The sequence below is a fragment of the Capricornis sumatraensis genome, chromosome 4, assembly GCF_032405125.1.
Source record: "Capricornis sumatraensis isolate serow.1 chromosome 4, serow.2, whole genome shotgun sequence".
Classification (NCBI taxonomy): domain Eukaryota; kingdom Metazoa; phylum Chordata; class Mammalia; order Artiodactyla; family Bovidae; genus Capricornis; species Capricornis sumatraensis.
The window spans coordinates 160,652,811-160,678,478 of NC_091072.1; the positions used below are offsets into that span (position 1 = coordinate 160,652,811).

General features: G+C 59.6%; 1 protein-coding gene across 1 annotated transcript; it reads left to right on the forward strand.

The window, feature by feature from the left end:
* Nucleotides 1–1,368: 1,368 nt before the first annotated feature.
* On the forward strand, nt 1,369–25,320 carry TTC38 (tetratricopeptide repeat domain 38). The gene is made up of 14 exons (XM_068970112.1): nt 1,369–1,486; nt 2,447–2,524; nt 4,247–4,328; nt 5,771–5,942; nt 6,911–7,084; nt 8,525–8,600; nt 11,822–11,941; nt 14,648–14,707; nt 15,582–15,620; nt 17,497–17,578; nt 19,639–19,804; nt 20,842–21,001; nt 21,213–21,286; nt 23,594–25,320. The coding sequence occupies exons 1-14, from the start codon at nt 1,454–1,456 to the stop codon at nt 23,685–23,687; spliced, it is 1,410 nt and encodes a 469-aa protein (XP_068826213.1). The 5' UTR covers nt 1,369–1,453; the 3' UTR covers nt 23,688–25,320.
* The last annotated feature ends 348 nt before the right edge of the window (nt 25,321–25,668 follow it).

The following is a 25,668-nucleotide window of genomic DNA, read 5'->3' on the forward strand; positions in this document are numbered from 1 at the left end:
AGGTACAGAGATGGGAATGACAGTGAGATGGGGAATCAAGGAAGGCCTCTTCGAGGAGGTGCCCTCTGAGCCAACAGATCAGCGTGAAATGAGGGAGCATGCCTCACAACGAGCTAGGGAAGGGCATGACTAGGACAGGGAGCTGTAAGCACAGATGCAGGGAGGCAGGAAGGAGAGAGAAGGTTAGTAGTGGGGCTTGAGGAAGCAGAGAGGAGAGGAAGTGGTAGAAGGTGTCACTAGAGAGACGGCCAGTGACCAGAGCAAGCTGGGCCTCCGAGACCGTGGTCATGTATTTGGATTTTATCTCGAGTGGGGAGTGTTTGAGGGTTTTGAGCAGGGAAGGGCCTGATCTGATTTCCAGGTTGGAAGCATCGTCCTGCTGTGAGGGAGATAGATTGTAGGTGGACAGGATTGAAAGGATGGGGGCCTCTTAGGCGGGGTGCAGGAAAACCAAAGGCACAGGCCTGCCTGCTGCAAGAACACTGGGTATGTGAGTGAGCTGGTCCTGACTCAGTTTGGGGTTAGTGGCCGTGGAGGTGGTGAGCTGTGGGGAATTCAGAGAAGATGCACGTGCTGATGCGTGGGCTGTCAGAGGACCGACTGCGTGATTTTCAGGGCCCTGTGCAAAACCAAAATGTAGGCACCTTGTTCAAAGATGGTCACGAGTGTCGAGATGACCACAGCAGAGCTTTAAAGCGAGCACGGGGTCCTTCTAAGTGTGAGACCCTGTGCAACTGTCCAGGCCACACCCAGGACAGAGGCACCCAGGCTTGGGGCCCTTACAGCACGGCCCCTGGTCCCACTTGTTCAAAGCTGCTCCTAGCACCCAAAACCAGCTCTGGACCCAGGCCCTGCAGGAGCACAGGTCAAGGGTCTCCAGAAAGCCCTGCTACTTGCAAGGGTGAGTGGGATGGGAGGGGAAATGTCACATCACCTTCATTTTGGTCTCAAAGACACTTTCCCTCCCGGCCACTTACAACCTCTATCCTGGAGAGGGTGCAGGGCAAGCTAAACTTCAGGTCAAAATGACCTCTGTGAATGCGCATTTCACGATTGGGACCCCTTTCTCCACCCCCCCCACGCCCCCACCCGCCAGAGTTTCAAAGGGACCGCTGCCCCAGGGCTCCTCTGCCTCCCAGGGCACTGCAGTCACCTCTCAGAGGGTTCCCATGGAGAGGGACTCCCTCATCCAACTCCCCCTCCCACGCCCGCACTCAGCCCCTGCCGCCCCTGGCTCCTGTCTGACCGGCTAGGAGGGGGCTCACACCAAAGCTGCCAGCTTGGGGAGGGTAACCCTCCGGGCGGGGCGGGTGTGTCTAAAGCAAGTAGTGGGCGGGGACTTCCCCGTCCCGCCCCCAGCCCCGTCCCGCCCCCAGCCCCGTCCCGGAGGCTCGACACCCCGCCCCCACGCGGAAGGTAGCGGAGCCCTCACCGCGGACGCGGAACCCGCACCATGGCCGCCACCATGCCGCTTCGCGACTGCCAGGTACCGGAGGCCGCCCTCGGCCCCGCATCCCCAGGGTGGCCCCGCGACACGTGGGCTGGTAGGACTAGAGCTTCCTGGGGTGCGGTGGTGGCAGGGCCCCCCCCCGCCCGACAGCCCCGCAGGCGTCCCGGGCGCACAGAAGGCGCCAGAGAATACTCCCGTGCGCCCCACCACCGAGAGATCTGTGGCAGGAGGCCCGGCCCCTCGGAGACCCCAGATCCTCTTAAACAGTGTAGCCCAGCAACCCCGCAGTCCCAGGGAGGGGAGGCCGGGCGCTGAAAGGTGTTGTCTAGGGCCCCGCTGCGGAGGGGAGCCGAGGAGGAGGAGCGAGGGGACCTGCCCCCACTGTCACTTGGAGGGGCTGCCGGCTGTGCTCCGGGAGTAAGGGGAGCGGCCTGTGCCCCTGGCAGGATGCCTGGGCTGGCAATACAGTGCAGAGTTTTGAGATCTGGAGGTGTTCCCTAATGTCTGACTGAAAAGTGGAATGAGAGGAATCGCTTTGGTGGTTGGCACCCTGCAGGCCAGGGAGAAGGACCAGCTTTGGACTCCAACTCTAGCCCCTCCTTTGCTGGGGCACACCCCCCTGCAGCCTGATGAGTGCCTCCCCCTTGCTGAGCGTGGGAGCCCTGGGGGACACGTCCCAGTCACCCAGGTATCCTCCAGAGCCCCATTTCACAGAGGGGCCAAAGGTCAGAGGGAGGGAGGAGCTTGCCTGAGGGCAGTTGGCTGCTCTGAAGTCCCTGGCAGTGACTTAGGAATGGCCCCACCCAGGATTCAGCTCTGTTTGAACTGGACCATCTATGAAATCTGGGAGTCCGCACCTGCCCCACAAGGATGGGGCTTCTCCAGGCCTATACCTGCAGAGTGCAGGCATCAGCACCTTCGGGGTTTGGGGGTGGAGGCTCATGTGTGCTCCTTGGGAAGGCTACAAGGAATAAGACCGCTTCTTGATGTGTGCAGGCGTGGAAGGATGCCCGGCTGCCGCTCTCAACCCCAAGCAACGAGGCGTGCAGACTGTTTGATGCCGCCCTGACCCAGGTATGCCTGCAGAGGGAAGGGGCAGTTCTGTCTGTAAAGATCCAAGAGGAGGTTTCTTAAACTGGTGAATGGTTTTTATGTTCACGAGATATATATTTGGTGTGTCTTAGAGCCGCATTTGTTTGCACCACGAGGACATGATGCTTCCACACGGGCACAGTGATCTCTAGCTTCCATCCGCATAGCTTGCTTAAGTAAGGTTACAGCCGAACTGCCGTCCATGTCGAACTGTCCAAGTAGAGCTGGTCAGTGGTGACTGCATACAGGCATGGCACTGGAAGCTTTCAAAGCTGTTACAGTATTCTTTCTGTTTTATGTTTTGGGCTTGGGCCACCCGACATGTGGGATCCTAGCTCCCCCAGCAGGGATGGAACTGGAAATGCACCCCCTGCGTTGGAAGCGCACAGAATCTCAACCCCGTGAACTGCCAGGAACATCCCACAGAGTTTTAAAAACTAGGTTAATGCTTAGTTTTTCCCGGTGGTCTGGTGGCTGCAGCTTCAGACTCCCAATGCTGGGCGGGGTTCCCTCCCTGGTCAGGGATCCTGCCTGCTGCCACTGAGCTCCAGTGCTGCCGTAAGAAAGATCGGGGATCTCGAGTGCCACAGCTAAGACCCAGTGCAGCCAAATCAGTAAGGAGGCGTTAAAACAGAGAGACTGGAGACAAATTGTCAGGAGCGATGATGAGATGAAATTAGGATGAAAGTGAAAGCCGCTCAGTCGTGTCCAACTCTCTTTGAGACCCCAATCAATTGAGTCCAGTTCTTTGGACTATATAGTCCATGGAATTCTCCAGGCCACAATACTGGAGTGAGTAGCCTTTCCTTTCTCCAGGGGATCTTCCTAACCCAGGGATCAAACCCGGGTCTCTCAGATTGCAGGCGGATTCTTTACCAGCTGAGCCACACAAGGGATGCCCACGAATACTGGAGTGGGTAACCTATCCCTTCTCCAGTGGATCTTCCTGACCCAGGAATCAAACCCGGGTCTCCTGCACTGCAGGCAGACTCTTTACCAGCCGAGACACCAGGGAAATTAGGACACGTTTGATCTTTTAGCTTGTATGCCTCTTCCTCTTTTCTCTTTTAATACATTTTTTAATTTAGTTTTGGCTGCACTGGGTCTTCACTGCTGCTCAGACTTTCCTCTAGTTGCGGCTAGCGGGGGCTTCTCGTTGCAGTGGCTCCTTTTGTGGCAGAGTGTGGCCTCTGGAGCATAGAGCACAGGCTCAATAATCGTGGCACATGGGCTTAGCTGCTCCACGGCCTTTGGACTGGGGACCAGGGGTCGAACCTGTGCCCCCTGCATCGGCAGGAGGATTCTCACCCCTGAGCCACCTGGGAAGCCCTTCCTAACTTTCTGTATTGGATGTTTACTGTGGTTCTTTTTTTAAAAGAATAAATAGAAGTACCCAAATGTCCAGTGCCCTCTTGAGGCTGAGGAGGCTGACACTGTGGGCAGGTCACCTGTCAGGAAGGACTTTCCTTTAGATGCGTCATTTTGGGACACAGAGGCCTCACTAGCCCTCGAAAATGTGCTTTGAGTTACATGTATTAAGTCTCTTCATCTGAGATGCACCCAGTTACATTTTCTTTGAGTTGAGGTCCAGAAAATACTCAGTGTTCTAGAAAGAAAGAAAGAAAAAAGGTTTCGATACATGCCTTCATTTACATGAACTGAAAGCTCCCTTGGGACAGCTTTGTTTCACCTTTTAAATTTCAGTACGTAAAATGGACCAACGACCAGGGTCTTGGTGGCCTTGAGGGCTGCCTGTCAAAGCTCAAAGCAGCAGATCCGACCTTCGGTGAGTGATGCTTCCCCTGGGTTGAGGGCCGTGTTTCATGAGTCCAGCCCCTTACTGGTTCTCTGAGTACAGATCTCAGCTGGGGCGCAGAGCGCAGGCCTGTGGTATTGACCAGGTTAGGAGGAAGGGACGATCGCAGTCACCACTGTGCTTGGAATAACAGCTGCTCCCATAAAGATGCCAGTTTCTATAGAAGGTGTCTTTCAAATGTTTCCCTTAATTGTACAGTAATTCTGCAAGGAAGACTCTGATCCCATTTCTCAGATGAGGAAACTGAGATTCAGGCAGAGTAAGAAATACACCCAAATCTACCCAACTGGTAGCTGGGGATCTGGGATCAGACACGGCTGTCTCAATCCAAAGCCTGGAACCCCCTGAAACACAAGAAGTGGCCACTGCAGCCTCTCTGCACACTAGTGAGGCCTTCCCCTAGTGACGCCCTGCCCTAGAGAGGCTGGGGCAAGGGAGACTGACCTGGGGACAGGGGCTTGGTCACAGGCAAGCCATGTGCATGGCAAGCATGGGAGTCAGCCCAGTGCATTCCAGAACCCCAGCAGGGTAGCCCCAGCCTGGGTAAGGTTCTGGGCTGGGGGAAGGGCTGAGGAGGGGAGGGCAGCAGGACTCCCCCTTTTACCCCTGCCACCCTCCGCCATGGCCAGGTCCCGCTGAGGGCAAGGGGCACAGAACAGGGGATAAAGGAAGCTGTCAGGGGAGCTAGCCTCTGGGCGTGGGCTCAGGCTCTCTGAGGAGACCCTGGTCCCAGGTCAGACGCGGGGGCCAGGTCTGGTCCCAGCACTCTGGTTGGGTCCTAGGTCCCGGACCCGGGCTAGGGACTGGAGTTTGAAATACCAGTGGACATCCTATCTCTGTCAGGGTGGGGACTGGCAAGCCCAGGTGGGATCCGGGGACCTGCACACCTGCCAGCAAGGCTGCTGCAAGGGGCGCAAGCCACTGCCACCCCCCCACCAGTCTTTCTCAGCCTCCAAGTTCTCAGCGCAGGAAGGCAGCCAAGACAGGGTCGTGGCTTCTGTGCTCTGGGGGCCAGCTCCCCGACAGCATCTACTGGGGGTCCCTAGGAGGCTCTGTGCTGGTGGCGGGGATAGTAGCAGCTGATGAAGGAAGCAGAGGGGCTTCCGAAGTGCCCCGAGGCAGCCCCTGACCAGCTCACCTGGTGGGGGGCGGGCACAGGTGACCCACACACTTGTGCTCCCTGGAGTGCCCTGGCTGGAAAACTGTTCGGGGGGGCGGGTGCAGGATGTGTTAGGATTGCTGCACCTCCACGTGCATGGTGAGGATCCAAGCTTTGCACTGTTGGTGGGGACATAGCCTAAGGCCACCTGACTTGCCCCTCCTGGGACGTGGGGTGTTTATTTCACCTGCGGGGCCTGCCTGGGCTGGGCAGGACCGTCTGAATTACCAGCTCTTTTCCCCCTTTTCGCCAGCCATGGGCCACGCCATCGCTAATGGCCTCGTGCTGATTGGCACCGGAAGCTCCGTGAGGCTGGACAAAGAGCTGGATGCGGCCGTGAAGACGATGGTGGAGATTTCCAAAACCCAGCCCCTGACCCACCGGGAGCAGCTGCACGTGTCTGCAGTAGAGACCTTTGCCAAGGGGTGAGGGGCCTCCCTGGGCCAGGGGCTGGCGCTCCTGGGCCACTCTCGCTGGCCAGCACCACAGGCTGCCCCAGCGCTGTGCAGAAGGGGCTGAGGGGCGATGCCCACCCTGCCTCCTATGCCTGTCTGATTGAGAACCGCACCTTGTCTGCCGCTGTATCCTCAGCTGACTGAGGACACGGTTGGTTCAGATTCCTAGTCTGACATTCAGAGCAGCTTATTTGGTTTCTTTGAATAGGTTAGTTATTATTTTCGTTACAGAAATAATTGCCACAGTCCATGGGGTCACAAAGAGTCAGACACGACTTAGCGACTGGGTGACAACACCAGAAATAATAGGATCACAGTAAAGAAATAGATAAAAGAGAGAGGAAGACCCTTGCCCTTAGACTCCTGGTCCTAACACACCAGGTGAGCGTCTGCCCATTGCCCCCTGCCCCCGGGGTTCCCACCTGTCCCCCTGTGTGTCCTGTGCCCCCAGGACAGCCCGTGTGTCTGCTCGTGCGGGGGAGGTGCCCGCAGACCTGGGGGACTGGAGCTGACAGTATAGGCCTTCTGAAGCAGTGACGCCCTGGTCTTCCTGGTATTGCTGCTCTTCAGTTGCTAAGTTGTGTCTGACTCTCTGTGACCCCACGGACTGCAGCACCCCAGGCTCCCCTGTCCTTCACTGCCTCCCTGGAGAATCAGTGTGAATGTCAGCGCAGGGCTGGAATTCCACATCTCAGACTGGGTACACAGTCTCAGGTGAATTGGCAACTTGTGAAACCAGTTTTTTTTTTTTGCTTGAATTAGAAAGTAAAACCTCCCCGTGGCTTTTGCTTTTTCTGAGCCGCAAGCTGACACAGAAGCGTGCCTGTGTATTTTAAGCAGCTCAGTGCGCGCTGTAACGCTGGCAGGAGGGAAGCCCCTCCCACTTGCCGTGGGTGAACTGATTTCGGGGCTGCTGAGACACCTCTCTTGGCTTCCAGGAACTTCCCGAAAGCCTGTGAGCTGTGGGAGCAGATTCTCCAGGAGCACCCGACAGACATGCTGGCTCTGAAGTTTTCCCACGATGCCTACTTTTACCTGGGCTACCAGGAGCAGATGCGAGATTCTGTGGCTCGAGTTTATCCCTTCTGGACGCCCGACGTCCCCCTGAGCAGGTCGGTGCCCGCGAGGAGTCACATCATTCCTGTCTCAGCCTCTCTCCTCTGCCCTGAAACTCACGAGACTGCCGTTGCTATTTCCTGTTTCTCCGAAGTGAAAAGGTGGGAGTTCCCTGGTGGTCCAGGGGTCAGGCCTCTGTGCCTGGGTTGGACCCCTGGTCAGGGAACTACGGTTTCGCCACAAGTCTCGGCCAGAAAACAAAAAAGTGAAAAGGCTTCGCGTCCTCATTTGATCTTTATCCCATCCTGGGAATGAAGTAATACCATCATGTATCAGTCAGCACAAAGTAGTTTCTGCTGCAGTAACAAACATCCTCTAGCTCTTTTGCTCCACTTATTACGAGAAAGGCAGGCTTCTCCCTCCTGATACATGTCCGTCAGAGGCGGGCAGAGGCTCTGGGCCCGTGCCATTGTCTCCCTCTGGGATCCCAGCTGGTGAAGCCACTACTCTCTGGACACACCAGCTGCTAAGAGGAAAGAGAGCTCTCCTGGGGGACTTGCAATGACATCAGTGCTCAGAGTGAAGTGCTCTGAGTTGCTGGCCAGATCCAATCACCCCCCCGCCCCCAGGAGGCCAGGAAGCACAGCGCCACCACGGGCTGGAAGGAGAGGGAGGCATGGGCTACCTGTGAGCAGGCCAAGCACAGGCTGGAAGGAGAGGGAGGTGTGGGCTACCTGTGAGCAGGCCGAGGGACGTCCACACGGGCGCGCCTCCACTGCGTCTGCATCACAGGATTGTTGTGAAGGGCAAGTGGATTAAGAGACTGAAGGGCTGTGTTAGGGTTCTCCAGAAGACAGAACCAATAGGATGTGTGTTTGCTGTTATTTGGCCACTGAGTTTTGTGTCTGACCCCATGGACTTAGCCCGCCAGGCTCCTCTGTCCATGGAATTCTCCAGGAAAGAATACTAGAGTGGGTGGCCATTTCCTCCTCCAGGAGATCTTCCCGACCCAGGGATCCAACCCAAGTCTCCTACATTGGCAGGCAGATTCTTTACCACTGAGCCACGAGGGAAACCCAGGATATGTATAGCTATAGCTATGTTATTTACACACACACAGGGGGAGAGAGGGCGGAGGAGGGAGGGAGGTGTATTTATTTTACGGAATTGGCTCCGATGACTGTGGGGACTGGCAAGTCTGAAACCATTCCAGTCTCTGCCTTCGTCTCCACCTGACTGTCTGTCCTCTGTGTGTGTCTCCGTGTGTCTTCTGCATCCAAAACCTCCCTCTCCTTTCTCTTATAAGGACGCCAGTCATTAGGTTTAGGGCCCACCCTCATCCGGGATGACCTCATCTTAACTTGATCTGATAATGAGCTGCAAAGATTCGAATTCCACGTAGGGCATATGTCCAGACACAACCCTGCACCCGCTGTGTCGCGGATGGAATGGTTCCCATCCATTTTTAACAAATGATAATTTTTGTTTGTTTCCAGCTACGTGAAAGGCATCTATTCTTTCGGACTGATGGAAACCAACCTCTACGATCAGGCAGAAAAGCTCGCCAAAGAGGTAGGCGGGCCCTTCCTGAGGTGCGGGAGCTCTGGGGGAGTGGTGTCGGGGTGCAGAGCAGGCCAGGCTCGGCCCCCCACTCTGCACCCCATTTCCTGCTGGGAGGGCTTGTATTAACAGGGAGGGCGGCTCCCTCTGGCCACCTGTGCCCCCCGGCTCTGCAGAGCTGCCTTGCACAGGTGGGGAAGGCCCGTGAGGCTCCGTCTGCCCCTCCCACTCTGGGCTGCATGGCGTGGCGGCTCTGTGCACCCCCGGTTCCATGTCTCCAGGGACCCCCCTGTGTGTTCTGGACCCAGACTGTGTAGGTGCGAAGCGGGTGTCAGCGTTGCTTCCCCCACCTGGAACCGCAGGTTCCTAAGCGTCGCTGATAGCACCAAGCCTCCGGGAGGGGACCCTTAGGTGCTGAGTGAGGCTTGTTGCCAAAAATCCACTGAACTCTCAAGTTAGGAAGGAAAGAAAGGGAATTTTACTCGAGCCAAACTGAGGATTGTAAACCGGGAAGCAGACAGTTCTGAGCACTGTTCCGCCTGTTAGAACCTGAAGGTACAGTCACCTACTTGTGTGAGACAAAGGACCGAACATCAAAATGACATCCGGATATTTTCCCTAAAGGCCACCAAGGACACACAGTCTGGATAAGCATGAACAAAGTGAGCAGCAAGTCACCATGCCCCGCTGCAGAGCTGCGAAAGGGCAGTGCTCTCTGAAGGACTTACGCTGCTAGCGTCGGAAGAGAGGAGAGACTCCGTCTCTAGGGCCGAGCAGGCGCTCCCTTCTTTGAGGAGCTCTGGTCAGTGTGTGATGCAGGCGTGTGCTGCACAGGGAGCCAGGGAGGAGCCCGAACAAGCGCAGAGAGGATCTCATGCTTAATTTTCCTTGTCCTGCCTTAAAATGCAAATTTTATCTCATCAGGCTGCTTCGGGTGGGCCCTGACCTGGCACTGGGGCCTGCTGGCCAGGCCTTCTCTTGTGTACCACGTCCACCAGAGGGAGCCGCAGCCAAGGGCACAGAGCTGGGTGGGATGCTAAGTGCTTCCCGCAGGCCTGGCCCCTCCCTCTGTGCTGGGGCTCATTGGCTGGCTGCTACCCTGGACGCACCCTGGACAGCCTGGCTTGCAGGCCCCAGGGCCTCGGCTTCTCTGACTCAGAGGGCCCTCCTCCAGCGCGTTCCCTCCCAGGAGTAGAGACTGAGGCCCAGGGAGGGACCACCATGTACCCGGGAGTGAAGGCCGCTCCTGGGCCTGGCTCAGGGTGGCCCTCACTTGGACGTGCCCGGTCCATCTGCTGGATGCATGCCATGAGGCACTGAGCCCTTCATCACTCAGAGGAGGGCAGCCGGGCTCTGGGAGGCCAAGGCCAAGGCTGCCCAGCCCACAGACGGCAGCGCCAGGCTCCCCCAGCCTGCCTGAGCACCATCCGTGCTGCCTGGACAGACCTGCTGCCCAGCTCCCCAGCAGGGCTCTTCCCCCAGACGTTGCCCTGGAGGGCTCCCAGCACCCTCCCACTCCCCAGGGGGCAGCGGTGCCCTCCTGGGGCCACAGGGCACATGGGTCTCTGCAGACCTCTGGGCTCACAAATAGAGGCGGGACTTGACAGGAGGTGACAGGGTCTGTGATGCAGTCCCGAGTCAGGGCTTTGAGGGGGGGACACAGGGGACTTCATGGTACTCTTGGCTCTGTGCTGGGGGACCAGGTGTCACCTCCCAGGGGGCCAGCTGCATGAAGGTCCCCTGGACACCTTGGCATTGGGCCCTCCTGCTGGGCGCCATCTGTGTGGGCACCTGTGGGTGGCAGGATGGTTCAGGAAGTCAGAGGGCAGCCAAAAGGTGAAGGGTCACAGCCACAGGAGCAGGAAGGGGTGATGTGGGGGGACCCCTTCCCTCCCTTCACACTTGTTCTCCTGCGGGCGCCCACACGTGGACCCCAGCACCAGACCCCTACAGACAGGTATTGGGCAAGGCCAGGCTTCTCCGAAACTGAGAGTAAGTGCCACAGGCCCCTCTGGGATCCGGAGAGGCTTCATGATGATGACGCCTGGGCCTCGTCTGCAGGCTGAACCCCCAGGGCAGAAAGAGCAAAGGGCGGCCGTGGGGAAGGGGAGTGGCAGGCCCGGGCTGGCTGATAGACCGAGCACTGATAGACCGAGGCTTAGGGCAGAGGCAGGCAGGGCGGGTGCTGGGAGCAAAGTCTGGGGACAGCAGGGCCAGGCCGCCCTGACCAGGCGGACTCTGCCCCAGGAAACTGTGGGGGAAGCAGGTCAGCGGGGAGGGCGGCCACGATCCCCGCAGGGGGTGAGATCAGCCCCTGCCCTGAGCCCCGGCCTGCGCTGCACCCCCGGGGTCTCCTGCAGCGTCCCGGTCCTGTGGGGCTCCACCCCAGGCCCCCCGGCGTCCCTGCAGGCGGGCCCCTTCTCTGTCCCCATGCGGACCAGACGGGCCGGTGCAGTGGGGCTTCATGCCGCCTGCTGCAGCGCAGACCACCTGGCAGGGGCCAGGCCAGGGGCAGAGGTGAAAAGCACGGGGGAACCGAGGTGGCAGGGCCGGGGGGGCCCGTGGTCGGGGGGGGGGGGCCTGGGCCCGTGTGGGTGGTCCCCAGGGTCGCGGGGAAGCTTGGCTGACTGCCCCGTGCCGGGTCCAGTAGGCGCTCAGTAGCCTCGCGTTGCTCCGCCGTGCTGTCACCGGCGAGTCCACTGGTCCTGTGAGTGGCTGTCGCTGTTACTAGCAGTATCAGAATGAGCCTGGAAAACCACACGTGTGGTCCTTGCGTGTGTGCGGTCCTTGCGTGTGTACTGTCGGGAGGGGCAGCTGAGAGCCCCCGGAGTCCATACACACTCAGGGGCCACTGGCCTCCACAGCAGCCCCGAGAGGAAGGTGGAGAACACGCTGGGCGGCGCGTTGCGCGTGACTCAGCTGTGTACCGGAGGCTTGGGGCAAAGGGCCTGGATAAGCCCTGTGTTGGAAAGACCCCACTGCCGCCCCACTGTGCGGCTCTGGGCAAGTCACTCAGCCTTCCTGAGCCTTAGTTTCCTCATCCGTGAAGTGGGCACTGACACCCTCGTTGGCAGCATCCAGTGTTTGGTTCACGGGCTGGTCTTTGGGGTCGTTACTTTGAGGCAGAGCCCAGGCCCCTGGTGCCCCTGTGCTTGGGACGCCTCGTCACCAGGTGGCCTGACTCACACCTCATCTTGCTTTGTCCTCCCCCCTCCCCGTCCTCACCCACGTAGGCTTTATCCATTAACCCGACAGACGCGTGGTCAGTGCACACCGTTGCTCATATTCACGAGATGAAAGCGGAGGTCCAGGAAGGACTGGAGTTCATGCAGCACTCAGAAGCCCACTGGAAGGTATGGTTCTTGTCCATCCACCTGCCTGGAAAATTCTGTCCTCCTAAGTTAAGCTGAGGATTAACAGATAGGGTTACTGGCTGCAGCTTAGTTTTGGGGAAACTTATGTTCCGCTTGGAAGCATTCCTAGCAAACCACAGGGTCCCCTGGGAGCCACATGGCTCCCCAACACCTGCCAGCAATTTGCAGGTAATTCTAGAATTGGTCGTGGCCTGAGGCACTTGGCTGTAGAAGAAAAATAACTGGGTGAACAAGAACTGAGGCTTCCTAGGTGGCTCAGCAGTAAAGAATCTTTCTACAATGCAGGAGACTCAGGTTCGATCCCTGGGTCAGGAAGATCCCCCCCTAGAGAAGGAAATGGCAACCCACTCCTGTATCCTTGCCTGGAGAATCCCATGGACAGAGGAGCCTGGCGGGCTACAGTCCACGGGGTCGCAAAGTGTCGAACACAACTGAGCGACTAAACAACGGCAGCAAACAAGAGCCTGGCACTGGTGAGAACCACGAAGGCTCTGAGCTGCCTCCTCCGCCACTGGCTAGAGGGCTGGACATGGACCCCAGAGCCACACAGTGTCCTCAGGGAGCAGCTGGTGCAGCCAGGGGCCGACGGGGTGGATGAGGGCCCAGCGACTGTCTGCAGGGCTGGCATGCGGGGGTCAGGTCCCTGGTGGGGCAGCGGCACCCATGCCATCCGGACTCCTCAAGCCCTGCCAGGCCCTTCCTGGGGCCTGACCGCCCTGGGGCCTCCCTGTGCCCACCTGCGCCCAGCTGCGGTGGCCCTCCATCCTCACCCGTGCCTCTTGTCCTCGGGTCTGTCCCTGGCACACACCCGGGCTACCTGTCCAGGGGTGGTCTGCTGCCCTGCCCTTCTCTGGGCCCCGGTGGGCACCCAGCAGCGGGTGGTCAGCGACTGAGCAAACGCAGGCGAGACCAGGAACCCGGCAGGGAGCGGGGGCTGGCTCGGCCACCTCGGTGCCCCACAGCGGCTCCCTGGCCCAGGAGGGCCAGTGAGAAGTCATTGACAAGAAGGCAGCGTCCCGGCCTCTACGGGAGGGGTGATAGGTGGAGCAGGCAAGCGGGTGCAGGGTCAGCTTGGAGAACTGTGACGGCATTAGGTTCAGACTCACGTCTTTTTAAGGATCCCCAGACCCTGGGCCTGACCTCGGCCCTGGGTGGGGAGTGGGGGCGCAGTGTGGGTCAGGCCCTGGACCTCAGACTCTCCTGGCAGGACTGACCCTGCATGGAGGGGGCGCCTGGGCGTCCATGCCCTCCGAGGGGGAGGCTGAGGGGGCCTGGCCAAGGCTGTATTCATTCCATCTACTTCCTGCCCCAGACTCTGGATTTCCTGGGCCTGGGTGCTTGAGGCCTGGCCTCTCCCCAGGGCAAGAGGCCAATCCCTCTGAGCCTCAGTTTCCTCATCTGAAAAACCTGCTGTTGCCACTGCCGTGAGGCCCCTGGCCCCAAAGGAGCACCCTTGGACGCTGGTCTGACTCTGTAGCACGAGGCAGCCCTTGATGGCTGGCTCATCTGGCAGGCGCTGGGCCCCGACGCCTGTGCACGGCCCCCGCGGTGGCTCCTGGCAGCCTCCAGCCCGGCTGCACGGCCCAAGGGCAGATGGCGGGGCCTGCGGCTCCCCTTCCCGTCCTCCAGTGTCTGCCCCCGACCCTTGGCTGCCGGCACTGAGCTCAGTTCTTCAGGCTCCAGTCAGTGTCCCAGGCTTTACCTCATCCCAGGGACCCCACTGAGAGTCCTGCCCAGGCATCTCTGTCTTCAAAAGGCCCGTCAAGTGGAGCCAGCAGCTCCCAGCATGACCACAGCATGACAGGGGCACTCTTGGGGGTATGGAAACCCAGAGGAAGCTTCCTACCCAATTGAGCTTGAGGGGGAAGCAGTCAGAGAAGGCTTCCTGGTGGAGGCAGCCTATGAGATGAATGTCGAAGGGTGAGTAGGAGTTTGTAGACAGAGGACGGAGGTGTAGGATCACTGTAAACAGAAGCTCGCAGTGGCCTGTGATGGAGGGGAGCTGGGAGGGTTGAATCCTCAGACATAGGTGCCAGGTAGACGTGGGCTGTGGAGGAGGCAGGAGGTGTCCAAGCAGAGAAGCAAGTGTCTGCCGCAGCCCTGTAGGCTGGCGTTCGTGGCGGGGCCCAAAGCAGAGCAGCCGCAGCTGTCCAGGTGTCGCCCCTGCCCCTTATCCCGTGGGCTGTGCCCGGGGCCTGTGGAGGTCCGGCCCCGGGCACAGCTGTCCGTCAGGCTTTACTGGGACGCCCTGCCTGTTGGGCACAGTCGGCCTCTGCAGCCGTTTGGATGGACTTCCTCATTTTCTCCACACCACGCCTCAGGAAGGCGAGGCTTGGGGTGCCAAGTGGCCCACTCTGGGTGGCTCTGGTTTTCCTGTCTCCTCGTCCTGGGGCTAAGATGCCAGCCTGCCGTAGCTTCAGCCCCCTTGGTAAATTCAGGCACACTGCTTGCCGAGGCTCAGGGCCGAAGGAATGGACAGGCGTGGACTCGCCAGCCAGGGCAGCCGAGGCAGGGGCTGGGAATTGTTTCCTGCACCCAAAGCTGCGGGGCTCTGCGTTGACACGGACAGCAGCTGCTTACCCCCGCCCCGCCCACCCCATACTGCCGCCCTGCCCACCCCATACCGCCGCCCCACCGCCCGACCCTAGGCTGTCAGATGTTTCTCACTCTCTGTTCTTTCCCCAGGGCTCTGACATGCTTGCTTGTCATAATTACTGGCACTGGGCCTTATATCTGATTGAAAAGGTAAGATGGCCGGCCGTCTTACCCTGCAGAGGTGGAGGGCCTTGCGTCTGAGTGGGGTCTTACCCTCCAGGGAAGAGAGGCTCCCCCTCGTTGCTGTTCGTGCCCTGCCGAGCAGGGCCGTGTCTTTGTGTGTTTCAGCGGTGTTCTCTTGCGGTCGGGCCCTCACGTTTTCAAACAGCTTTTCAGGTTTGAACTCCTTCAGGTATTTCCCACCGTCCTGCACTCAGAAATCCTGTACACACGTGTGCCCTTTGTGGCGACAAGGCAGCTCCAGTGTGAACTGCTCCAAGGCAGCCCCTGGAGTGAGCTGCCAGGCCCGCACCCCATGGTTGAGCCCGAACGAGCCATGGGACCCTCACAGTGCTTCACCCCAGTGGGGGCGCAGATGTGGGGCCATGCTTGACCCCAGCGACCCCACCACTGGGTCCCATTATAAGGGCTCTTCTTACACTTTATTGTAGAGAAAACCTAGAAGCTCCCTAAATGTCCAAAGAGAAATGCTTGGAAGGTAAGGACCCTGTAAGGATATGTAGAATGCAGTAATACAGTGTCTTCGAGAACGCGGTGACCCCAGATGAATGGGCCATGAGGGAAAGACAGGAAGAAACCGTCCTGGAAGAAATAGATGAGAGAGCTCACAGCCGTTCGACAAGCGCCTCATGCGAAAAACGATGCTTGTGCGGAAAGGGCTGCCCTAGCAGCAGCTGCCTGGGGAAAGAAGGGCTGGGGCGGGGTGGGTTCCTCTCCTCCCATCCCGAGACCCACCAAGCTGTGGGCAGGCAGGCTGGGGCCTTTGTCGAGGCGTTTTCAGTTCGTGTCTCAGCATCTCATCTCACCTCCTCCCCGTGTTAATCCCGGAACTTCATTTTTCCAGGGCGAATACGAGGCTGCGTTGACCATTTACGATGACCATGTAAGTCCATGCTTGCACTCGATTCAGTTTATCGCGTCGATTTACCTTCAGTCTCGAATAGCTCCCTGATCCAGTCCATGCTGAAGCCCAGCTCTCGTGCAGGACCTCACAGTGTTGATTCTCTCCAAGGGCGGTGTTGAAACCCAGGACGGGATTTGACTCTGCTCACCTGGGGGCGTTGGGAGATTGCTTTCCCAGGTGGCTCGGTGGCAAAGAGCCCGCCTGCCAATGCAGGAGATGCAAGAGGTGCGGGTTCGATCCCTGGGGTGGGAAGATCCCCTGGAGGAGGAAATGCCGACCCACTCCAGTGTTCCTGCCTAGAAAATTTCATGGACAGAGGAGCCTGGCAGGCTACAGTCTGATGGGCTGCAGAGAGTCAAACATGACTGAATTCGCATGCACACACACACACACACACACACACACACACACACACACACCCCTGGGGGCTTCAGAAGAGTGCACGTGTCAGACGGCCATCTCTGAAATCTCAGGCTTCCTTCTAGTCATTTAGAGTGCCTTTATTTGGTGAAAACATCGATCTGCCTGAAATGTTTTTGGCCGTGCTGCGTCGCTTGTGGGATCTCAGTTCTCTGGCCAGGGATTGAGCCTGGGACATGGCAGTGCAAGCGTGAATCCTCACCGCTAGACCATTAGGGAACTACAAGGAGTTTTTTTTTTTTTTTTAATTGTAGTAAAATATACACTGGGGCTTCCCAGGTGGTGCTAATGGTAAAGAATCCGCCTGCCAAAGCAGGAGACTCGGGTTCGATCTCTGGGTCGGGAAGATCCCGTGGAGAAGGAAATGACAACCACTCCAGTATTCTTGCCTAGAGAATCCCACGGACAGAGGAGTCTGGTGGGCTGCAATCCATGGGGTCGCAGAGTCGGACACAGCTGAGCACTAGATAAAGCGTATGTACCGTATTTTACCGCGGTAACCAGTGTAAGTGTACGGTCACTGTGGCAACCAGTTTGTGTGTACGGTTACCGTGGTGACCGCTTTACGGGTGCGGTTGCCACGGTAAGCAGTGGCGACCAGTACCTTCACCCTGCAGTGCAGCCTTCGCCACTGTCCATTCTTGCAACTTTTTTATCTTTCCAAACTGAAAATCCCCACCTACTCAACCCTAACTGTTCCCCCTCTCTCCAGGTCCTAAGTATATGTTTGAAAGTGAAAGTGTTAGTCACTCAGTCATGTCTGAGTCTTTGCGACCCCGTGGACTGTAGCCCACCAGGCTCCTCTGTCCATGGGATTCTCTAGGCAAGAATAATGGAGTGGGTTGCCATTCTCTTCTCCAGGGGGTCTTCCTGACCCAGGGATTGAACCCAAGTCTTCTGTACCAGCAGGCAGACTCTTTTGAGCCAAAGATGTGTGTTTAATAGAAAAAAACGTAACTCAACTTCTGGGCACCCCACTGTGGGCTTAAGAACAGAGTCTGGGGCACAAACATGCTTGTGATTTGAAGATCTGAACCCTGGAGAAAAATGCTCTTACAGGAAACCCTATATAAGTTTCATTCTATATAAGGCACTTCTCGTGGTAGGGAGTGAAGGGTGACGGGAGCTTGTGGGGTGGGGTGCAGACCCACCGGCTGAAGGTGGAGTTGTTATCAGGCCAGGCGGGGACACGAGGTGAGAGGTGGTTCAGGGCCCGATGCCCACTCCCCCAGATGCCAGCGCGCTGGGCTCTTTCCCAAGTCTGTCCAGTGTCCCTCGGGCACCCGGAGTGGCCCAGGCCCTGGAGCCGAATGGCCCTGAGGGGTGGGTGGAGGGGACGCTGGCGGTGGCTTCCGTGAGCTGAGGGCCTGGCCCCGACGGGCAGACTCGGGCGGTCCCTGCAGCCCCTCACCCCCCACCCGCCCTTGTCTTCCAGATCCTCCCCAGCCTGCGGGCCAGCGGGGCGATGCTGGACGTGGTGGACAGCTGCTCCATGCTGTACCGGCTGCAGATGGAAGGTAGCCCTGTCTGCTTCCTGGGTCCCCCCCTCCCGTGTGACGAGCGGAAGGTGCTGTGGCTGGGGCCCAGGCCGGTGGGAGTGCCTGAGCGTGTTTCTCCAGGGCTTGCTCTCAGCCCCGGGACAGCGCGGCCCCAGGCCAGGGGCCAGGCCCCCGCTGCCGTTTCTCCTGGTTTCCACTGCCCCTCGGGGCGCAGGCCTCCAGCTCCGATCCTGGCGGGCCCCTGCTGTTCTCACAGCCTACCTGCCCGGCTTGCAAGGCACAGGTGTCACCTGGCCACCCATCTCTGGGTGCCACCTCAGTTTCTCAATGCCCAGGGATTTGAGAGAAGCGTTTCTCAACAGTGTCACCCGATGCTCGGACGTGGCCGGGACGGGGTTGGTTGTACTCCTGGGGGCCACGGAGGGCTTCCGGCCGACCGCTGGGGGTACCGGATGGCTCTCCCCTCCCTCCCAGGTTCAGCAGAGCCAAACCCCTGCCCACTCTAGGGCCCGGGTCAGTGGGACAGAGTGGGGATGAGGCCGTTACTAAAGTGTTCTGGGAAGGCTTCCTAGAGGAGGTGAGATGGAAGCCATGGAAGGGAGGGTAGGGTCTTGCCGAGGGGCCACGGGAAAGGGCATCATAGCAGGGAGCGGCCTATCCAGCACTCCAAGGACGGCAGCCAGGGGCCTGTTCCGGGGGTGAGTGAGCGGCATGGTCCGCGTGCTCAGATGGGGCGGAGGAGGCTGAGGGGCGGGCATGGAGGGTGATGAATGCCGCTTTTACCTGCGTCTTGGAGGGCCTGTGGGGCCAGGCTGAACCGGTTCCGTCCAGCAAGCGGGCTGAGCTGGGGGAGGCCAGGCTGGAGGCCGGGGCACCCTCGAGGGGGCGACTGGGCTGCGACACCAGAGCCCGGCCAGTGGGGCCTGTGTCTCTGCTCAGCCAGAGCCCTCCAGAACTGGGTGGGGAGGGGAGGGCCCGGGGAACCTGAGTCCCGTTGACCCCGACCCTTCGTCTGTGGAGGCCCAGTTCGGGCCTCAAGCCTGGGCCCCCCGAATGCCCGTGAGGAGGGGCTCAGAAGGGCCGGGCCCTGGTCTGGAGGCTGGGAGGCCCCATCGGGGTGCTGTGGGGCTGGGGAAGGGAGAGGAAGGCCACGCGCTTCCTCACTGCAGAGTGGAGCCTCCAGGCTGCTTCCAGTTGACGGGCAGAGACATGGAGGTCCAGGGCAACCACAGGGTCGCAGAAGGAACGCGAGGAGCAGGAGGGGGGGTCGGGTAACTTGCAGGATCCACGAGGGACGGGAGGGGAGGTGGTGTGAGAGGGCAGAGCCGAAGGAAGTCTCGAGCTGGAAATACAGACCCAAAGGGGTGCTTAGTCGCTCAGTCGTGCCCGATTCCGCGACAGCTCTTTGCAGCCCCATGGACTGCGGCTCGCCAGGCTCCTCTGTCCGTGGGGTTCTCCAGGCAAGAACACTGGAGTGGGTTGCTATGCTCTCCTTCAGGGGATCGTCCCAGCCCAGAAATCGAACCCAGGTCTCCCGCATTGCAAGCAGATTCTTGACCATCTGAGCCACCAGGGAAGGCCCAGAAGGAAGGCCCAAAGGAGGCTCGTTATGAATTCTGTAGGTTCTGACTGGCCCCCTGCCCTGTGTCAGGGGCCTTCCCAGTGAGAACTTCTGGAGGAAGTTTTACAGTGCTTTGGCTTAGTCGCATCTGACTCTTTGCAGCCCCATGGACTGTACCCACCAGGCTCCCCTGTCCATGGGATTCTCCAGGCAGGAAGACTGGAGTGGGTTGTCATTTCATTCTCCATTACCGTGGTTTGGGGTTTGTCAGAGGGGTCAGAGACTTCACTGAACACCCTTCCATAGCTTTTATTATTTTGATTGGGTTTCTACCTTACCCGTCTGCTGCTTTTATGATTAAACAAAGCTAACGTAAGCCAGGCCCGCAGGCCTAAGCCCGAGGCCAGATGCCACCTGCCAGCTTCGTGGGGCCTCCTCACGTGGCACCACCTGTGGGGGCCAGAGGCTCCTGCACTCAGCGCTCATGCCAGGCCCGCGGGCGTCCCTGTGTCCCCAGGGGTCTCCGTGGGCGAGCGGTGGCAGGACGTCCTGTCTGTGACCCGGAAGCACAGCCGAGACCACATCCTGCTCTTCAACGACGCACACTTCCTGATGGCATCCCTGGGCACGGGGGACACCCAGACCACGCAGGAGCTGCTGACCACCCTGCGGGACGTCAGCGAGTACGTGGAGGGCCTGGGGCGGGGGGTGGGGGCAGCGCGGCAGACTGCCTCTGCCTGCTGGGAGGCTGAGCGTGGAGGCCCCAGGTGAGCACAGCCACACAGATGCCCGTGGAGGGCCTCTCCCAGGGGTGCCCCTTAGATGTGCATCCTCAGAAGGCGTGCACCCCAGGTGTTCAGTCTCCCCCAGGTGTGCGTCCCCGTGGGGCGTGCCCTTCGAGGGTACAGTTGCTTCCCCCCGGGACACAGAGCAGTCTCTATCCTCTAGGCCTCAAGGTCAAGGTCAGTGTCACGCCCAGGGGAGGTGGGGAGGCCCTGGAGCCAGAGGGACTGCCCCTTACTGGGTCTCAGCCCTCTGCTCTCAGCCTGTTTCCTCGGCTGGTGGGACAGGCTGGTTCGGGGGCAGTGACGTGGCGACATCCCCCACGTCAATCACAGCGGGGCCAGAGAGTCTGGGGAGGCACAGTACAGGCCGCCAGGGATGTGGCCAGCCGCCTCCCGACTGGAGGGGTACACTGGGGACCAGGAGCCCTGGCGGTTTGTCCTGGCTGCCCAGGGGAGGGTGACACCCACGGCCACTTGCCCTGCTCCTCTTCTTGGGGCTTTGGCCATAGCTTAAGGCCCCCAGCCCTCATGACCCAGATCGGCCACCTCCTGAGGGCCCTGGGAAGATGAGGCCTGCCCCAGCTGTTCATTCAGTCCAGGGGCGGCACCAGCTCCAGTACCAGCCTTGACTTGCTTTCCCTGCAAGGTCGGCTCTGCTACTCCCATTTTATAGACGAGCAAACTGAGGTCAGGCATCAGGACACCGGCCCGAGGCCACAGCGCCATTGAACTGAGTTGAGAGCCCTGTTCTCTCCCGTCCCTGGTGGCCTGTCCTCCATCAACCCACCGGATCAAAGCCCCTACTGTGTGGGGCACGGAGCCAGGGACGCTGGGCTGAGGAGGAGGCCACCCTCTTAGGGACCTGAGTCAGGTGGGAGGCCGATGCGCCGTCACGGGGGCAGCCCAGGGCTGAGGGCACCCTCTCGGGCCGGCAGGTCCCCGGGGGAGAACTGCCAGCACCTCCTGGCCCGCGACGTGGGGCTGCCCCTGTGCCAGGCCCTGGTGGAGGCCCAGGACGGGAGCCCTGACCGCGTGGTAGAGCTGCTCCTGCCCATCCGCTACCGGCTGGTCCAGATTGGAGGCAGCAATGCCCAGGTGAGCCCCAGCCTCGCACGTGTCATGCGAGGGCCCTGGGGCCAGGAGCCCCTGCAGTCCGCAGCCCCCGGGCGCCCGCGGGGTGGGGAGGTCCTTGCGGTTCATACCCCCGTGAGCTTGTCCCTGAGGACTGGCCGGCCTGCAGTAGGGAAGGGGGTCCCCACCCCTTGTCCTGCGTCATGGGGTCTCACGTGCCCAATGCATCTTTCAGAGAGACGTCTTCAACCAGTTACTGATTCACGCGGCCTTGAACTGCTCATCCGGCCTCCACAAGCATGTGGCCCGGTGAGTTCCTCATTCTGGCCCAGAGCCCAGCCAAGAAGGACCCCGAGCACAGCCCCTCTCACTCAGGGGTCTCCCCCAGACTTCCAGGGGCCTAGCGGCTCCCACCTAGCTTGGGCCAAGGTGGTGCCTGTCTCTAAGCCTGCAAAGACACAAGGCCCCGAGGGTGCCAGGTTCTCCCCTCTGAGCATCTGCAACTCGACCAAAGGGGCTGAGGGCCCTGCCTTCAGCAGCCCCCACCCCGCCCCCCCAGCGCACTCCTTGTCCTGGCCACGCTGAGCTTGTTACTCATGCAGGCCCCTGGGCCTTCACACATGCCGCCCCTCTGCCTGGGACGTCCTTCCTTCTGCACCCGCTGACACCCACTGAGCTTTCAGGCCTCGGCTCACATTGTCCTGCCAAACTGTGCCAGGTGCCAAGGGGAGAGGTGGGCGGGTAGGCCCCAGCCAAGGCTGCCAGGAGCTTCCCTCTCCTGCAGGGAGTAAGTGGTTCATCCCACAAATGTGTGTGTAAACGCTGTGGGCGTGGGCACACTGCCCGGGACGCTGTGATGGAGAGGCTGAGTGGACGGCGGCTCAGAGTGGGAGGGGGCCCCTGGAGGTGACATTCAGGGGGACTCCTGAGACCAGCGGGTTTAACCGGCTCAGAGGTGATCTGCTCAGGAGGAGGGGTGCGGCTGGAGGGTTGGGGGTGTCGGGGTGGGGGCACCCCAGGAAGAAAGCTCTGGGAAGCCAGCCACTGCCTCCACCGCCATGCTCCCACCCCTGGCTTCTCTCAGCCCCACTGGCCCCAGTGCCCTGGGGCTGAGATGAGACCCCCTCCTCGCCCAAGTCTCCTGGCCAGCTGGAGTGCCAAGGGGAAAGGGGAGCCAGGGTGCCAGGTGGGCGGAAGGGGTGTCCTGAGGCCCTGTGAAGCTGCTGCTGCAAGTCCAGACTGCATAGGGGGCCCTTGCTGGACTCGAGAGGTTAGAGGTCTGGTGGAAGGGGCCAGAGTCCACGCAGCCCATGGCAGGCAAGGCCCGGCTTCCTCAGTGGTGGTTCCAAACCAGGCAGTGCAGGTGTTGGTGGCGCTGATGAAACAGGCGTGGATGGTGTGTCCCACGAGTGTGGACAGACACACAGGAAGTGGTGACAGCCTGTAGCACCCTGGACGCACGGCCCTCTCTGCCAGCCCCCCGCGCCACATGCAAAGCCGCACACATTCGCTAGTGCTGGAGCTGCTTGGGGAGCTCCAGGCCTGGTGGCAGCTGGGAGGGAGGGTGGGGCCCTGTGGACAGAGAGACGGGCGATGCCTTGAGCAGGGGAGCCGGGGTCAGCTGGGGGGCACAATGCGGTCCACTCTGGGGGTGCTGGGGAGCCCACTGCCAGCAGGGTGCCCTCCTGGCATCCTCACGCTTCTCAGTCCCCCTCCCCTCCAAAGCAGAAAGCCTCAGCCCCCTGCCATGGTGTGCCCTGCCCCAGTGCCAGGCCCAGCCGCTTAACCCCACCCTTAGTGCAGAGGATCACTATGGCCAGTTGTTTGGGGGGGGTCTTTGTCTTAAATTATCCTCCCTTGTTGAAAGCTGGAATGTCCCCCTCACTGTCCTTTTGGCCGCTTCATTCCCCAGAACATTCTCAGGCATGTTGTTCAGTTGCTCAGTTGTGTCCGACTCTTTGCAACCCTGTGGACGGCAGCACGCCAGGCTTCCCTGTCTTATCACCCACTCCCGGAGCTTGCTCAAACTCATGTCCATCGAGTTGGTGATGCCATCCAACCCTCTCATCCTCTGTCGTCCCCTTCTGCTCCTACCCCCAGTCTTTCCCAGCATCAGGGTCTTTCCCGGCATTCTCAGGCATGGTCCTCCCCCCGTCTCCACAGTCTCGCCCCACCCCCTGATCCAGGCACTCCTTATGGCGAGGGGACAGGCCCCCAATCCTGGGGCAGGTGAGGCCACAGCGGTGTGCCCACCCTGAAACGCTCTGCACTTGGGCATCACCGGGACACTGCCAGGGTGCTCTCCAATCACCAACGGCCTGGGCCAGCATGAAGATGTGGGGCAGGAGCCCAGGTTTTCTCAACCTCACAGCACTGCCCACCTGCTGTCTGCTCCCCACCCCTGCCAAGGCCCTGTCTCCTGCCTCTGGGCCTTGGTCCCACCTGTCCCCTGGGCCGTGATGCCAGCCCCTCCCTCCACCACTGGGTGAGGGGGCGTCTTGCTTTCTGCCAGCTCAACCCCAGCCCGTGCTGCTCGTGTCCTGCCTTGGGGTGGAGAGCCACCCATCCCCCAGCTTCTAGAAGGTTCCAGCACCGACCTTGTCTCTGTTTCCCCAGGAGCCTTCTGATGGAGCGAGATGCCTTAAAGCCCAACTCCCCCCTGACCGCCAGGCTCATCCGCAAGGCAGCCGCCGTCCACCTTCTGCAGTGAGCCGACTTGGCCGCCCCCCCCGCGGGGCCTCTGCGGCCCTCAGACCAGCTGCTACATGGGCTTTGCAGGGTTATAAGTGGCTGGGGCCGGTTGGCCAGGCCCGTAAAGCAGAAGGCCCTGTAACCAGCAGCGTTACAGGAAGAGGGGCAGAAATCAATTTTCAGCATGGTTCCAAATCTTCTAATCCTCGCTCAGGGCCACAGTGTGGTTTCAAGCAGAGCCTAGGTGGGGGCTGCTGTTCCACTTGCCTCGAAAACTGTTTTCGCAGGGGACCCTCCCTTACACCTCCCAGTTCAAGGGTTGGAAGGCGAGGGTGGGGTGATGGTGGGCTCAGCTCGGGGAGGGGAATCTCCCATCCACCCCTACGGGAACCCCTCTCTCCACTCTAGGCCGCCCCTGGGATAAACCCCATCATTCTGCCTTCCTCTCGATATTCTGGAAAGGTTCTGTTGTTCCACCTTTTGGGTGAGGGTGCCCATGGTGGGGAGTGACTTGCCCAGGGTCCCAACTAGTGGGGGCCCTTGCCTCCTGGGAGACAGGGGCTCCCACTTCAGTGCCTGGGCCCTTAGCCCTTCTGCTGTGTCTGCAGAGACGTCTGCAAGCTTCTCCTGGGACTTTAGTGACACTGATTTGGGTTGATTTTCTCTTAATTCTAAACTGCACATTGTCAACGATGATAAAATTTTTTACTTCGCATGGGAGTACAGTTGATTTATGATATTGTGTTAGTTTCAACAAAGTGATCCAGTTACACCTATACGCATGTCTGCTCCTTTTCAAGCTCTTTTCCCATTTAGGTGGTTATAGACGATGGAGTAGGGTTCCCTGTGCTCTTCAGTAGGTCCTCGTCCATTATTTTTGTCAACCGTGATTTTAATCACATGTATGCACACTCGTATCTACTGTGCTTTCTGAGGTGTGAGGATTGAGTGTGGAGGCAGAAACCAAAGCCTTGTAACTTGGCTTTAACAAGATCCGACCCAGTGTTATAACTGCTGCCTCTGTCTCCCTCCCCGCGGGGAACCCGGCCTTGACGTCCAACTCGGTGGTGCTGTGAGAGGCAGTCTCAGCCCACTGGAGCTTCTCAGGTTCCTTCAGTGCAAACTGAAATTAGGGTAGGGACTCACGGGGCAGGGAGGGGGCAGGTCTTCCAGGAGGCAGCAGACACCTCTAAATTGACTGGACACATTTCCTGGGGTTAAAATACATTAGTTGATTGGCTCCTTTGCCTGACTGTTACTGGGTGGGCACCTCTGACCCTCCTCCATGTGCCAGGCCTGGGCTGGGTCCCGGGGAGACAGGCTTCTCCTTGAACATGGGGGTAGGTTAGGGCAGTGAGTCAAGAGCAGAGTCATTACAATGGGATCTCAAGAGAGGTGCTGTCTGCCCCCAGGAGTTAGGGACACATCCCAAGGGGAGCCTGCCCTCCCATTCTGAGCTGTCCCTTCCTGCCAGTTCCCCTGCTCATACCCTATATGCCCTCCCCTCTCCTGGTTCCAAGCACGATGCAGCCTGGCCAGGGGAGCCAGGAAGGCCTCCAACCTCCCACTGCAGGCCAGGGTCCCACAGTCCTTGCTATTGCACCTTTCTCCCCAGCTGTGCCCTCCCCATCAGGGACATCTGTGTCCCAGCATCACCCAGCACGGAACTCGCCCTGACTACCTGTCAGTGAACCCATGACTGGTGAATGAGCCCTTGAATGAGTGCATTACAAAATGAAGCAGAATCCTACTGGGGACAGGAAGAAAAGAATCGACAGTAGGTAGGCCATTGACAGAAGAGAGGAGGGGCCCAAGAGAAGAGCTGGATGAAGGTAGAATTCAGTTAGCCGCAATGAGTTATTAACAACTGGTGTGTTCACTGACCGAGTCTCACGTGCTGACATGATACAGGGGGAGGGGGATTGGGAGTGGGTGTTTAGGGACCCTGGCCCCCAGCAGACACCCCCAGGGCTGTGTGGATCTGACACCTGGGTGAATAC